This window comes from Dermochelys coriacea, chromosome 9 (assembly GCF_009764565.3).
Source record: "Dermochelys coriacea isolate rDerCor1 chromosome 9, rDerCor1.pri.v4, whole genome shotgun sequence".
In the NCBI taxonomy this organism is placed as follows: Eukaryota; Metazoa; Chordata; order Testudines; family Dermochelyidae; genus Dermochelys; species Dermochelys coriacea.
In genome coordinates, this window is record NC_050076.1 from 75,011,787 (window position 1) to 75,024,501 (window position 12,715).

Below are 12,715 nucleotides of genomic sequence, written 5' to 3' on the forward strand. Positions count from 1 at the left end.
TCTTTGACATAATCCTCCCTGTGTAATGTATAAATTAAAAAAAAAGTATACAAAATATTTTTAAAGGCTTGATGTTGTTCCTCTTGAAATCAATGGCACCAGCATCTGTGCCAAAACATGTAATGATTCCATCTTCCTTAACTCTAACAACAGTATGTGAATTGCTTATCCAACAACCTGTGTGGGAGGGGAAAAGCAAATTATTGTTGTGAAGTTGAGCTCATTTCCTGTTCTCAGGTCACAATAAGCATTCTGTGGCACAAAACTCCCCCAAAGTGTGCCAGGCTTTTTAGCTTAACAATTGCCCTACTATGTTCCAGATATTTGCAGGCCCTTTTTCATTAGGAGTTTTTCTAGGACAGCTTGGGACTGTAAATTAAAACCAGGTGACATAACAAACAGTGGTATGTATTCAAATGACATTGATATACCATAAAATAAGGAAGACTGAGCAACATGTTTACCACTTAATATATGTTGAAGGTTTAAGGTAGATAAAGTTCTCTTTTCTAAATGTGGAATATAAAGTTCTGTATTTATTGCTCTTATCAGGTTTGGTAAATAATGGTACTTAATTTTTCATAGAAATCTAGGATTCAGCCCTCAAATGCTGAGTATTTACTGCATATGTTATATGTGAGGTGTGTCATGTCTCACTGACATTAGGAGATGAGGGTGCTCATAGGATAGAGGGTGATTAGTACCTTTCTGATTTGATCCCCAACTCGTGCATTTTCTTCTGAGTATATTAAAAACTACTAAAACTCTGAAATCAATATTGTGATGTGTTAGAAAATGAATGGTTACATCAGTTACATAGTAAAGGATTCCTTCCTTCCACCTCCTGCAAACACCCACTTTTTATTGGATTAAGAATCAACATATAAATCAAACAAGAAATGATATCCTCATCTGTGATTGCAGAATCCCCATCCCAAAAGGAGAAAGGTGAAACCAACACTAGGCATGATGTATTACATTAGCTACTATGCTTGTGGTGTTTATTATTTGCTATTAAGTCATCATAACAGATAATATATAATAATAAACACAAAAAGAGACGAAACCCTGCTGAAAAATAACATGAGAAAGAAGGGAAAAAGAGGGGGAGATGGGAAGAAATTGTGTACTGTTTGATCACATAACCCTCATATGTTGATTTTTTTATCTAATGTTAAAGGGTAGCTAACTAACCAATGTTAATTAATAAATGTGCAAAGACCTTAACTCAAGTTCTTTATGCTCAGCTTGGATATTAGCGAAGATATGCAAAATATGCAAATCCCATTTTTCGTAGTACCGTTTCTCTTCTTTCATTATATGGAATAAAGAGTCTTAATTTTTTTATACTGCAAGTGAACCAATGTTTTATTTTTATTTTATTGAGAGTGGCAGGACTATCCCAAATGGTGGTTTTATAGAGTTCATATATATTGGAAATTAGGAATATCAATATGATGTGTGTCCTTTTCAAGAATATCAATATGATGTGTGTCCTTTTCAATTCTTCTATAAGTAAACATTCTAGAAGGCAACTGATTCTATACTCAAGCTTACTTTCACAATATCACATTTTTGTGGATTCACAGAAAAATGTTCAGTAAAATGCCTCAACAGAAAAACAATTGGGAGTCAGTGATTGGACACTAGGAATGAACTTGGCCCTAAATCTTTTTTTAAACAATCTCCTTATGTCTGGCAACATCTGAAAGACAACAAGAAATAGTTAGTTATTAATTGCTAGATTTTATGTTGGTCTGGAATCAAAGGAACAAATACTACTTACTATAGATGCAGGGATGAAAGAAAGCAAAATTCCAGGTGTACTGACTCACTGGTTTGCTTATTTACACTGTAAATTGAGCTAAGAGGTGGTGCAAGGAGCTGCCAGGAGAGGCAGAACAGCAATTATAGTTGCACTTTTGACAAAGAGCATTATTAATCATAACTGAAGAATTTCAGTTCAGAATTATGCATGTGACATGTATTGCTGCTTTTTTAAATACATTGGGGCATATTTGTTTACTGATTTAGCTAATGTGAAAAACAGCAGAGTGCCCGGCTGTGGAAAATGGGGACATAGGGCTGTGGCAATGCAAAGTGACCATAGCTTCACTTATGAGCGGCCACTGTTAGAGGCAATAGCACTCAAATTATTGCTGTCTTAACATTTTTTATCAATCTTATGAGTACAGATTGATAAAATACAGATTGAATATTGTGCCACAACTCCAAATCTCTTCCATTATCTTGTCTCACAAATAATGAATTCTGCTGTAGATTTTGGAGTTGAAGGCCTTCTACATCATTTTCTGCTGCTCATTTTTTTAGCTTTTAGAGAAACTTAGAAAAACATCCTCCTCCATTAGCCAACAAAAAAACCCAATAGAAATGGTTTTCTACAATAAACATAACCTCTACTACAAAAGGTCACTTAATACGGTAATTAAGAAGGAAGTTAGACAAAATTCCTGTAAATAAGAATGGGAGTTCTATGGATAACTCAATTTTTTTGTTCATTGCTTTGAAAATCTTAGCTCTGTCAAGTGCTTCCCATGGGATAATCACCAGCTGCTAAATCCTTGCTCCTTCTGTTCTCTGTTCTGGCTGTATGGATTACTATCAGAACATTCATCTCTCTTTCAGTCTCCAGAAGACTAGCTTGACCAGGCTCAGGAACATTGCTTGAGGACTTTGAGTTTAGGAGCTTGTAAGCCAGGGTTCCTGAGGTAAAGGCCTCTTAAACAGTTATTTTAATTTGTCTGACTGTTCTTTCATGTGACTGAAGCCTCTATCAGCTACTCCTAGCTACAATTAATATTAATAATAAAATCATCATCAGTATATACTAGTAATAATACAACCTTTATCTTGTAGGACCCGAAGGCAACTAGTAAACTTATAGGGTGACAGTGCACCAATCTGGAGCATCAGAGGATGATACATACATATGTTTGAGATTTCATACAATATTTTACCTAGTAATGCTACTCTCCTGTGCACTAACTTGCAAGAAGAGGGGACAGGGCCATTTGGTTACTGAATGTGACAAGGGAGCTCCAAAGAAAGTATTCTGGATTGAAAAATTCAGTGGAACATACATTCTTTCCTATGGAGTGAAGTTTTAGGCTATTGACTCCCAAACAATCAACAGAGAACTTGCTGGTGGTCGGTCCCTAAAGAGCAACCTGGTCACATGATGCTGTCTCTCCTCCTTGACACCAACCCCCAAACTGTATTAAAAATAGCTACAAATATATTAAAATGATTGCCTAATATCACTTTTCTATATAAGCAATTGCTGTAGTAGCCAGAGGGTTGTTATGTGAATGGGTGAGAAAGTGGTCCCTATGATTACAAATGGGAAATGGTCTGCAACGTAGTAGAAAGTTTTGCAAACCCCTTACTTTTGGCATAGAAATTGAGTGATTTAACTGGCTGTGACTAAGTAGCAGATAACTGTATGATTACACTCCCCCGTCCCTTCAACCCAATCTGGGAATACATTAAGACACCAAAGAGGAAGTGTAGGTGCACTCACATCAGGAATGAAATTAATTCATTTTGCTTTATTACAGCTGCAGGAAATGTCCAACCAAGGCTGATGACAACTGAAAATGAGTACATAAAGTATATTATTCTGCACAAATACACATAAACTGCTATTTGGAAAATATGGTGGTTGTCTCTATTGGAAACTGTGGTGTTTTGGAAGTTGTGTTAAAATTGTGATTTATTACTTTAAATTATCAAAGGTCTTCAAATTTCCTGCTCCTGCTTGCCCCTATGGGTCTTTGTAGTGAAGCATGAGATCTGGGCCTGGCAGCAGCCAGACCAAGGTAAGCTGTGGTCTGTTTTTGAGAGCCCTCTGCTTTGTATCTCTCTTGTTTGTGCACGTGTTACTATTGTGAAATCCAAGAAAAAAAGTTATGTTGCATTTTCCAGCAAGAGTACTTTTATGTTTATCTAATAATATCTCTCTTTGTACGCTGTGCCTGTAACAGAAATTAGTTTAGGCCATGAATTATTGTAAGTAATGTTAATGTATTTTAGGCTTTCCTTCGCTCCACCTATTTGCATGATTTAATACTAATTCCTTCCCTGTCACCCTAGCACAATCATATTGGCATCAATCGCACAGTCTGCTTTTAACAGAAAGGGAATGGGTGATAGTCCTACCTTGTTTCCAGCGCCTTTAAAGGCTAACATCACTTTTCCCCCTCTGGAGCGAACAGCGCTAAAGTGGTGGGAAACTGGGGGCTTCCCCTGCAGGCCTCTGTCGCTCTGCCCGCGGCGGGCCTGCAGCCGGGGGCGGCTCTTTGCCCGGGGGCGCGGCGCACCAGCCTGCGCGGCTCCCCCTCCCCGAGCGCGCGCGCATGCCAGGCTGAGCTGGCAGCCTGCCAGCGGAGGGGGGAGGGGAGTCAGGTGAGCCGCCGCCGCCGCTCCAAGGCGGGTCCAGTCCCGGGCGCTGCCCGCGCGCCTACTAATCCCCGCCCCAGCCTCGCTCGCCCGCACTTGCTGCCCCGCGTCCCGGCTCCCGCTCCGGTCCGCTCCCCGCCTCCGGCTGGGCTCCCCGCGGGCAGCATGTACGGCGACCAGCAGCAGCAGCTGCAGACCCAGGCGCTGCCCCCGCACCTGCAGCAGCACCACCGGCCCCAGCCCTGCTACAACACGCTGCCTCTGCCGCGCCACCGGCCCCGGCCGTGCCCCGACCCGCCGCCCCTGCAGAGCCGGCCCCGGCCGTGCCTCGACCCGCCGCCCCTGCAGAGCCGGCCCCGGCCGTGCCCCGACCCGCCGCCCCTGCAGAGCCGGCCCCGGCCGTGCCTCGACCCGCCGCCCCTGCAGAGCCGGCCCCGGCCGTGCCCCGAGCCCCTGCCGAGCTGGCCCCAGCAGCGCCCCGAGCCGCTGCCCAAGCCGTGCCCCGAGCTGCAGCCCCACCAGCAGCATCAGCATCAGGACGGCAACGTGGTGTACGAGCGGGTGAGGACCTATAGGTACCCCGGGGGCAGGCGGGGGCAGGTGCTGGAGCTCCCTCCGTGCTCCCCCAGGGCGGTGTCCCCGCTGGAGGACGCGCCAGGCCACCAGCGCGTCATCTGGAGCCGCGACCCGCCTCAGCAGGTACGTGCGCCTCCCTCCTTCCTGCCTTCGGGATTTGGCAGGGGGCTCGTCCGGCTGCCCTCTTGTGCGTCTGGAGGCGTGGGCCCCTGCTCCTTCCTGCTGCCTGGGTGGGTGAGCGCGACCGAGCGGGCGGCGGAGGGTTTCATGGACTAGTTACTGTGTTTCAGAGCAGCAGCCTGGAGCCGCAAAAAGAAAAGGCGGACTTGTGGCACCTGAGAGACTAACACATTTATTAGAGCATCAGCTTTCGTGAGCTACAGCTCACTTCATCGGATGCATTGAAGTGAGCTGTAGCTCACGAAAGCTGATGCTCTAATAAATTTGTTAGTCTCTCAGGTGCCACAAGTCCTCCTTTTCTTTTAACACATTTATATGAGCATAAGCTTTCGTGAGCTACAGCTCACTTCATTGGATGCTACTCTGAAACCTGTTGTTAATTACATTGTAAGTATTAAAGAAAAGCATTATACAGGGGGCATTGCTGAAATTATGCTAAGCAATCTGTTTATTATCTATGTGTGAAAAGCTATATATAACTGTAATGTCTTTACACAATCCATGTGTTTTATGATTTTCAATTTAAATTCCACTTTTTCCTATCTTGGAATAGATGAACTACATTTGTATTCAAGCTTTCTTTAATAATTCCTACCTACTATTGTTGAGTACAGGGCTACAAACAAATAAACCCCCCACAATATTTCAGTTCAAGACAATTCAATAAGGACAAATGCAAAGTACTCCACTTAGGAAGGAATGATCAGTTGCACACATACAAAATGGGAAATGACTGCTTAGGAATGAGTACTGCGGAAATGGATCTGGGGGTCATAGTGGACCACAAGCAAAATATGAGTCAACAGTTTAACATTGCAGCAAAAAAAAGCGAACATCATTCTGGAATGCATTAGCAGGAGTGTTGTAAAAAATAGCATGAGAAGTAATTCTTCTGCTCTACTCCGCGCTGAGTAGGCCTCAACTGGAGTGTTGTGTCCAGTTCTGGGTGCTACATTTCAGGAAAGACTTGGACAAATTGGAGAAAGTCCAGAGAAGAGCAACCAGAATTATTAAAGGTTTAGAAAACATGACCTATGTGGGAAGATTGAAAAAATTGGGTTTGTTTAGTATGGAAAAGAGAAGTAAATTGTGAGGGGACATAACAGTTTTCAAGTACATAGAAGGATGTTACAAGGAGGAGGGAGGGGGGAATTATTGTTGTTAATGTCTGAGGATATGACAAGAAGCTTGCAGGAGGTTCAGGTTGGCTATTAGGAAAAACTTCCGAACTGTCAGGTAGTTAAGCACTAGAATAAATTGCCTAGGGAGGTTGTGGAATCTCCATCATTGGAGATTTTTAAGAGCGGGTAAGACAAACACCTCTCTGGGATGGTCTAGATAATACTCACTCCTTCCATGAGTGCAGGGGACTGGACTAGATGACCTCTCTAAAGGGATTCTACTTGAAGTTGAAAATGCACAAATCAGTTTAAATAGATCAGACTAGTAGTGGTAACCCTCTTTCCAGAAAAGTTGATTATATTAAAAAAAAAATAGAACAGTTACCAGTATGATATTAGATAAACACCAGTAGGTCTTCAATGAGGTCAAAGTGCAGAGGAAAGATGTAGTTTTTATTGTGCAGCTAAACTGATTTAAATATTTTGTAGTGGATCCTGATATATATAATAAAGAAGCAGATGCCTTCTTAATTTATAGATACAATTGGAACAGCTCAGTAGCATAGAGTGACACTACACAGCAAGTATTAGTTATTCCATCAACCTTCTTTTCTCACTACTTCAGCAAATGCATCCATTTTCTGTGGAAATGTTGTGTCTTATCTTTTACAAAAGTAAAGTTAACATTTGTTGATACTATTAGCGACAGAAGTTCATGGAGCTGTGTCAAGGTTCCTTCTCCACTCTGAACTCCAGGGTACAGATGAGGGGACCTGCATGAAAAACCCCCTAAGCTTATTTTTACCAGTTTAGGTTAAAACTTCCCCGAGGTACAAACTATTTTACCTTTTGTCCCTGGACTTTATTGCTTTTACCACCAAGTGTCTAACAAATATAACCGGGAAAGAGCACAATTGGAAAAGTCCCCCCCCCAAAATCCCCTCAAGCCCTACACCCCCTTTCCTGGGGAAGGCTTGATAAAAATCCTCACCAATTTGCATAGGTGAACACAGACCGAAACTCTTGGATCTTAAGAACAATGAAAAAGCAATCAGGTTCTTAGAAGAAGAATTTTTTAATTGAAGAAAAGGTAAAAGAATCACTTCTGTAAAATCAGGATGGTAAATACCTTACAGGGTAATCAGATTCAAAACATAGAGAATCCCTCTAGGCAAAACCTTAAGTTACAAAAAGACACAAGCAGAAATATACATTCCATTCAGCACAACTCATTTCATCCGATGAAGTGAGCGGTAGCTCACGAAAGCTTATGCTCAAATAAATTTGTTAGTCTCTAAGGTGCCACAAGTACTCCTTTTCTTTTTACTAATAGTTGAGTTTCAAAAGAGGTTTTTTAGATATCCTCCTGTTCAGAATGTTTATGGCATTGGGATACACATCTCATTTTTAACAAATTTGTAGATTTGTGTTTGAGCTAAAAGTCTTTGGGCCTGATTTTAGTCTTTACTCAGGCAAAACTCTCATGGATTTCAGCGTGAGTTTTTCCTGAGCAAGTGTTGCAGGATCAGGATGGTCTGGTATGAAGTGTGGCAATTATCTGAAGTATCTGTTTATGCCTGTGCATAATCTCATAACATAGACGCAGCATGTGTGTTACTATTATTTTATTTTTAAATTCTACCTTATTTTGTTTTATTCATGGGCAAGAATTAAGTAAGTGTGATTCTAGGAGTGATTGGAAAAAATATTTCAGTGCTTAGAAAATTAATATATTTTTTTTCTGGATAATTTCTGGTTATAATCCTTCTGTTGTCATAGAACTCGTAGCAAGTGAACTATTTTTCATTTGGAGCATAGGATTAATCTAAATAGGATTTTAGTTTAAAATAAAGAGGGCCCCTCTTCATAAATTGCCTGCTCATTGACGGGTATTTCACAAATAGTTTAGATTGGGATTTGTAAGAACTGACAAATTTTAGCTGCCTCATCATGTATATGATGTAAAGTGATTTCAATCTGAATATATTTTAGGCCAATTCCAGAGGCTAATCTTTAGCAAATTCAGTCAGTTTGCTACAGACTACTTCCTATCCCACAGAATCATATCTTTTATAATTATTCACAACAAAATCGTAGAATATCCATGGTATGCAGGTAAATATTTAGCCATGAATATTGGAGATGGATTGGATGGAATATTTCAGATTATGTTTATAAATAGTGTTGCAAATAAATTCTCACAGGATATTTGCACCAAATATTTGAATATGTGGGTTAACTAAATACATATGTAAAAGCCCAATCTCACAAACACAGATGTACAGTACTTGAGTAACTTCAGTGGGACTACGACCATGATTGAAATTACTTGCATGCATCAGTGTTCACAGAATCTGGTCAAAAATGTTCAGGTTGTCCTTTTGCCAATCATAGCGTCAGTCCTTAAATTTAGAAAACATGTCCCTGGGGAAATATAGAATAGTTCAATTTTTACTGATTAATTTTTTTACCTAGTCAGCTATCAAGTGCATAAGTTAAAGGTAAAGTAGGTGCCTCTTGGTCCAAAAGTGTAAATAACTTGTTTGGGTACAAGAGAATAGATCTAGGATTCCCTAAATGTGAACTTGTTGGGTCAGAGCCTGCCCTCTTCAGGTCTGCTTTCTGTCACTCCTGACATTGCAAAGCAGAGTTAAATCCAGTTTAAGCAGCTAGCTGAAGCTTCCTCTTGCATAGGGGATTCCTCCCTTTATAGCCTATGGTGTTAGGGGCATAGCTAAGAAAAGGAGGTGGTGTTTACGGAGCACCCTCCTGCTCTGACAGTCTCTGGCTGCTCGAATGGCTGTTTGCACCTATGGTTGCCAATTTTGGTTGGATGTATTCCTGGAGATTTCATCACATGACATAATCCTTTAATTAAAGTTTAATTTTTAATTTCTGGAGACTCCAGGCCAATCCTGTAGGGTTGGCAAACTTATTTGCACCTGATACATAGGCACGTTTGGTGCATATTTAAATGGGTTTCTAAAATATCATATTATGCTCAATAGACCCTAGCAAAACAAACTGTTTTAATACAGCTAAATGTAAAGTTATACATGTAGGAATAGAGAATTTAGGCCATACTTACAGGATAGGGGGCTCTGTTCTGGGAAGTAGTAACTCTGAAAAAGACCTGGTGATCGGGGTGAATAGCTCCCAGTGTGACACTCGCCAAAAGGGCTATCATGCAATCCTTGGCTACATAAACAGGGGAATCTCAAATAGGAGTATAGCAATTATATTATCTCTGTAGTTGGTAGTGGAATGGTTGCTGCTGGAATACTGTGTTCAGTTCTTGGTGTCAAGAATTCAAGAAGGATGTTTTGTAAGCTGAGAGTTTTCTGAGAGTGCTCAGAAAAGAGCCATGAGAATGATTAAAGGAATGGAAACATACCTTATAGTGAGACTCCAATCTACTCAGTTTAAGGAAGAGAGAAGGTGAAGTGGTGACTTGATCCCAGTCTGTAAGTACCTACATGAGGAACAAATATTTGATAATGGGTTCTTCAGTCTAGCAGATGAAAGTATGACAGTATCCAGTGGCAGGAAGTTGAAGCTAGACAAATTCAGACTAGAAATAAGGCATAATTTTTATGACTTTGCGGGTAATTAACCTTTGGAACAATTTACTAAGGGTTGTGGTGGATTCTCCATTACTGGCAATTTTTAAATCCGCATTAGATCTTTTTTAAAAAAGATATGATCTATTTTTGGGAATTTCAATGACTACATTATGCAGGAAATGAGACAATTACAGTGTACCTTTCTGGCCTCGGAATCTAATTGTATGTCTCAAATACTCAAATTCTCAAAGGAGAAGTATAAATAGGATGCAAGCTGACAGTACAATCCTTATAAAAATTACACAAGTAACTTCGAATTTACCAGCAAGTGGGATGCCAGCAACCACTTCCTCACCGGGGGCAGCTTCACCCGTTTCGCCGACTGGCGGTTCATCCACCACGCCCAGCTCAACTGCATCCCGCTCAACGGAGCCGTCCGCCACGGGAACCGAGACAATCATTGCAGGAAGTGCGGCTACTCCAACGAGACCCTGCCCCCCGTCCTGTGCAGCTGCAAGCCCCACTTCAGAGCCTGGCAGCTTTGCCAAAACGCCATCCAGAATCGCCTGGTGAAAGCCATCGCACCGTGCCTGGGGGAGGTCGCCATGAACTCCACCATCCCCGGGACGGACAGCCAGTTGCGACCTGACGTGGTAGTCATCAATGAGGACCAGAAAAAGATCATCCTCATCTACATCGCAAAAAGAAAAGGAGTACTTGTGGCACCTTAGAGACTAACAAATTTATTAGAGCATAAGCTTTTGTGAGCTACAGCTCACTTCATCGGATGCATCCGGTGAAGTGAGCTGTAACTCACGAAAGCTTATGCTCTAATAAATTTTAGTATCTCAGGTGCCACAAGTACTCCTTTTCTTTTTGCGAATACAGACTAACACGGCTGCTACTCTGAAATCTACATCATAGTCTCCTTTGAGAACAGGACCCCGGCCTTCCGCGAATCCCGAGCTCGTAAGCTGGAAAAATACTCCCCCTTGGCCGACACCCTGAGAGCGAAGGGCTACGAGGTGCAGATAGATGCCCTGATTGTCAGAGCCCTGGATGCTTGGGACCCCTGCAACGAGCGTGTGCTGCGGACCTGCGGGATCGATCGACGGTACGCACGGCTCATGTGGCACCTCATGGTCTCGGACACAATCCGATGGGGGTCCAGGGACATCTACATCGAACACATCACCGGCCACCGACAGTACCAGGAGGTGTGAGCCGGTACAACATCGTGCATCAACCATGGGAAAGGGACTGAGAGACTTTTTTTTTTTTTTTTTTTTTTTTTTCATTGGACCATATGAACTGGAGCTATAAACTCACTGAACATTAAATCCCACCAAATGAGAGTAGATCCATCCTCCTCATCATATCCGCTCATTATACTCCACACCTGAACATAGCCATTATATGGACACCATACCCCCATATCTCAATGTCTGTACTTTGACCCGTTAAACTTTTACCCCCAATTGGGGAGATTGCAGATTATGTATTCCTTACGCCACCTGCTCCTAAACTGAACTTTGCACCCCTTGATAATCTGTACCTTTATTCCCTGATAACCAGAAACTTCTATGCCTAAACTCTGTACCATTTTCTTTTTACTTCAACATTATTTTCATAAAATTATTTAACCTGAGGCTGTTGCATTTTTCCCGCCCTGCACCCACTGTCCTATGATAGGAATCACTCTTTGAGAGTAGAGGGTTCCGGGAGCAGCTGCTGGCTGCAGAAGGCCTGGCAACACAGCCCCACTGGAGTTTTTGCTGGGGAGTTGAAGCTGGTGTGGAAGCACAGGGTTTTTGTGTGACTCCAGCCTGTTCTGCAGGTGTGGGGAGAAGTGCAGGCAAATGCCACCTCTCTTACAGAACAAGTGAGAAGCAATTTCAACAAGCAGAACCTTAGCAGAGACTTCTCATTTTGTCCCCTCCTTCAGGCTGTCTGAGAAGGTGGTTGGGCCAGCGTAACTATGTTTAAGTCAGTGGAATTGCTATGCATGTAAATGGGTGTAACTGGGTACATGCTTTGAGGTAAAAAACAGAGTCTATGTATCTTAAAAGTGAACATCGTTTTGTGGAGGTAAAATATCCCCCTGAGCTCTAAGTATATTATTTTTCCTTAAATCTTACAAGATGAGAAATGTATTCTACCTTAATAGTCTCCTGGTCTTTATAGCTATGAGAGTACTTTTTACTAGAGTAAATTAGTTTTACGAGTTACAAGCTGCCAACTTTCACGTGGTAAATAAGCACTCCAACTTCCACAATAAGTATTTAAAAAAAAAAAAAAAAAATCAAGCTAGTCCCATTTCAAAACAAGGCCAAAACAAGCCAATCCCTAAGAACCCGAACATTCTATGTGACTAGATCAACTAGCCTGCAGTCTGGGACTGTGATGGGCCTGCTCTGCACCCCGACTCTCTCCCCCTGCTTGCCAGGAGCCGATTTAAAAAAAAAAAAAAAAAAAAAAGGCAACAAGCCAAAAACTGTCCAACAAGCAACTCACAAGGCAATTAAGCCAAAAACAAGCCCAATTTCTGTGGTTTTTTTGCGGGTTTGGCATGTCTGGTTACAAGCGAGAGAGCTTAATAGTACGAGTTATGTATTCCAAAGCCCTGAGCAGTGGATTTAGTTTAGGGAGGTTTATAAATCTCTTTAACAGATTATTTACTTTAAATATAATCCAGTTTCTTAAAAGGATACTTTTTCAATGCACCATACTATAGTATGTACCTCTGAATTAAAACAAAAAAAACAAAAAAAACAAAACAAAAAACTTTTCCCGATTGTTTATTTGTATTACCACAATGCCTAGGAGTGGATCAGGACTCCTTGAAAATTCACAACA

The 12,715-nt window shown here is 41.7% G+C and overlaps 1 protein-coding gene and 1 long non-coding RNA gene across 2 annotated transcripts in view; one reads left to right on the forward strand and one right to left on the reverse strand.

The window, feature by feature from the left end:
* Positions 1-1,361: 1,361 nt before the first annotated feature.
* On the reverse strand, positions 1,362-4,366 carry LOC119861844. The gene is made up of 3 exons (XR_005295044.2): positions 4,180-4,366; positions 3,542-3,611; positions 1,362-1,705 (listed from the first exon to the last, which is right to left on the reverse strand). It is a non-coding gene; the product is annotated as an uncharacterized LOC119861844 (long non-coding RNA).
* Positions 4,367-4,423: 57 nt separating this feature from the next.
* POF1B (POF1B actin binding protein) overlaps positions 4,424-12,715 on the forward strand; it is a 40,689-nt gene continuing 32,397 nt past the window's right edge. The window contains 1 exon segment of the mRNA XM_043493146.1: positions 4,424-5,118. Within this exon segment, the coding sequence (XP_043349081.1) occupies positions 4,585-5,118 (534 nt within the window). The 5' untranslated portion in view covers positions 4,424-4,584.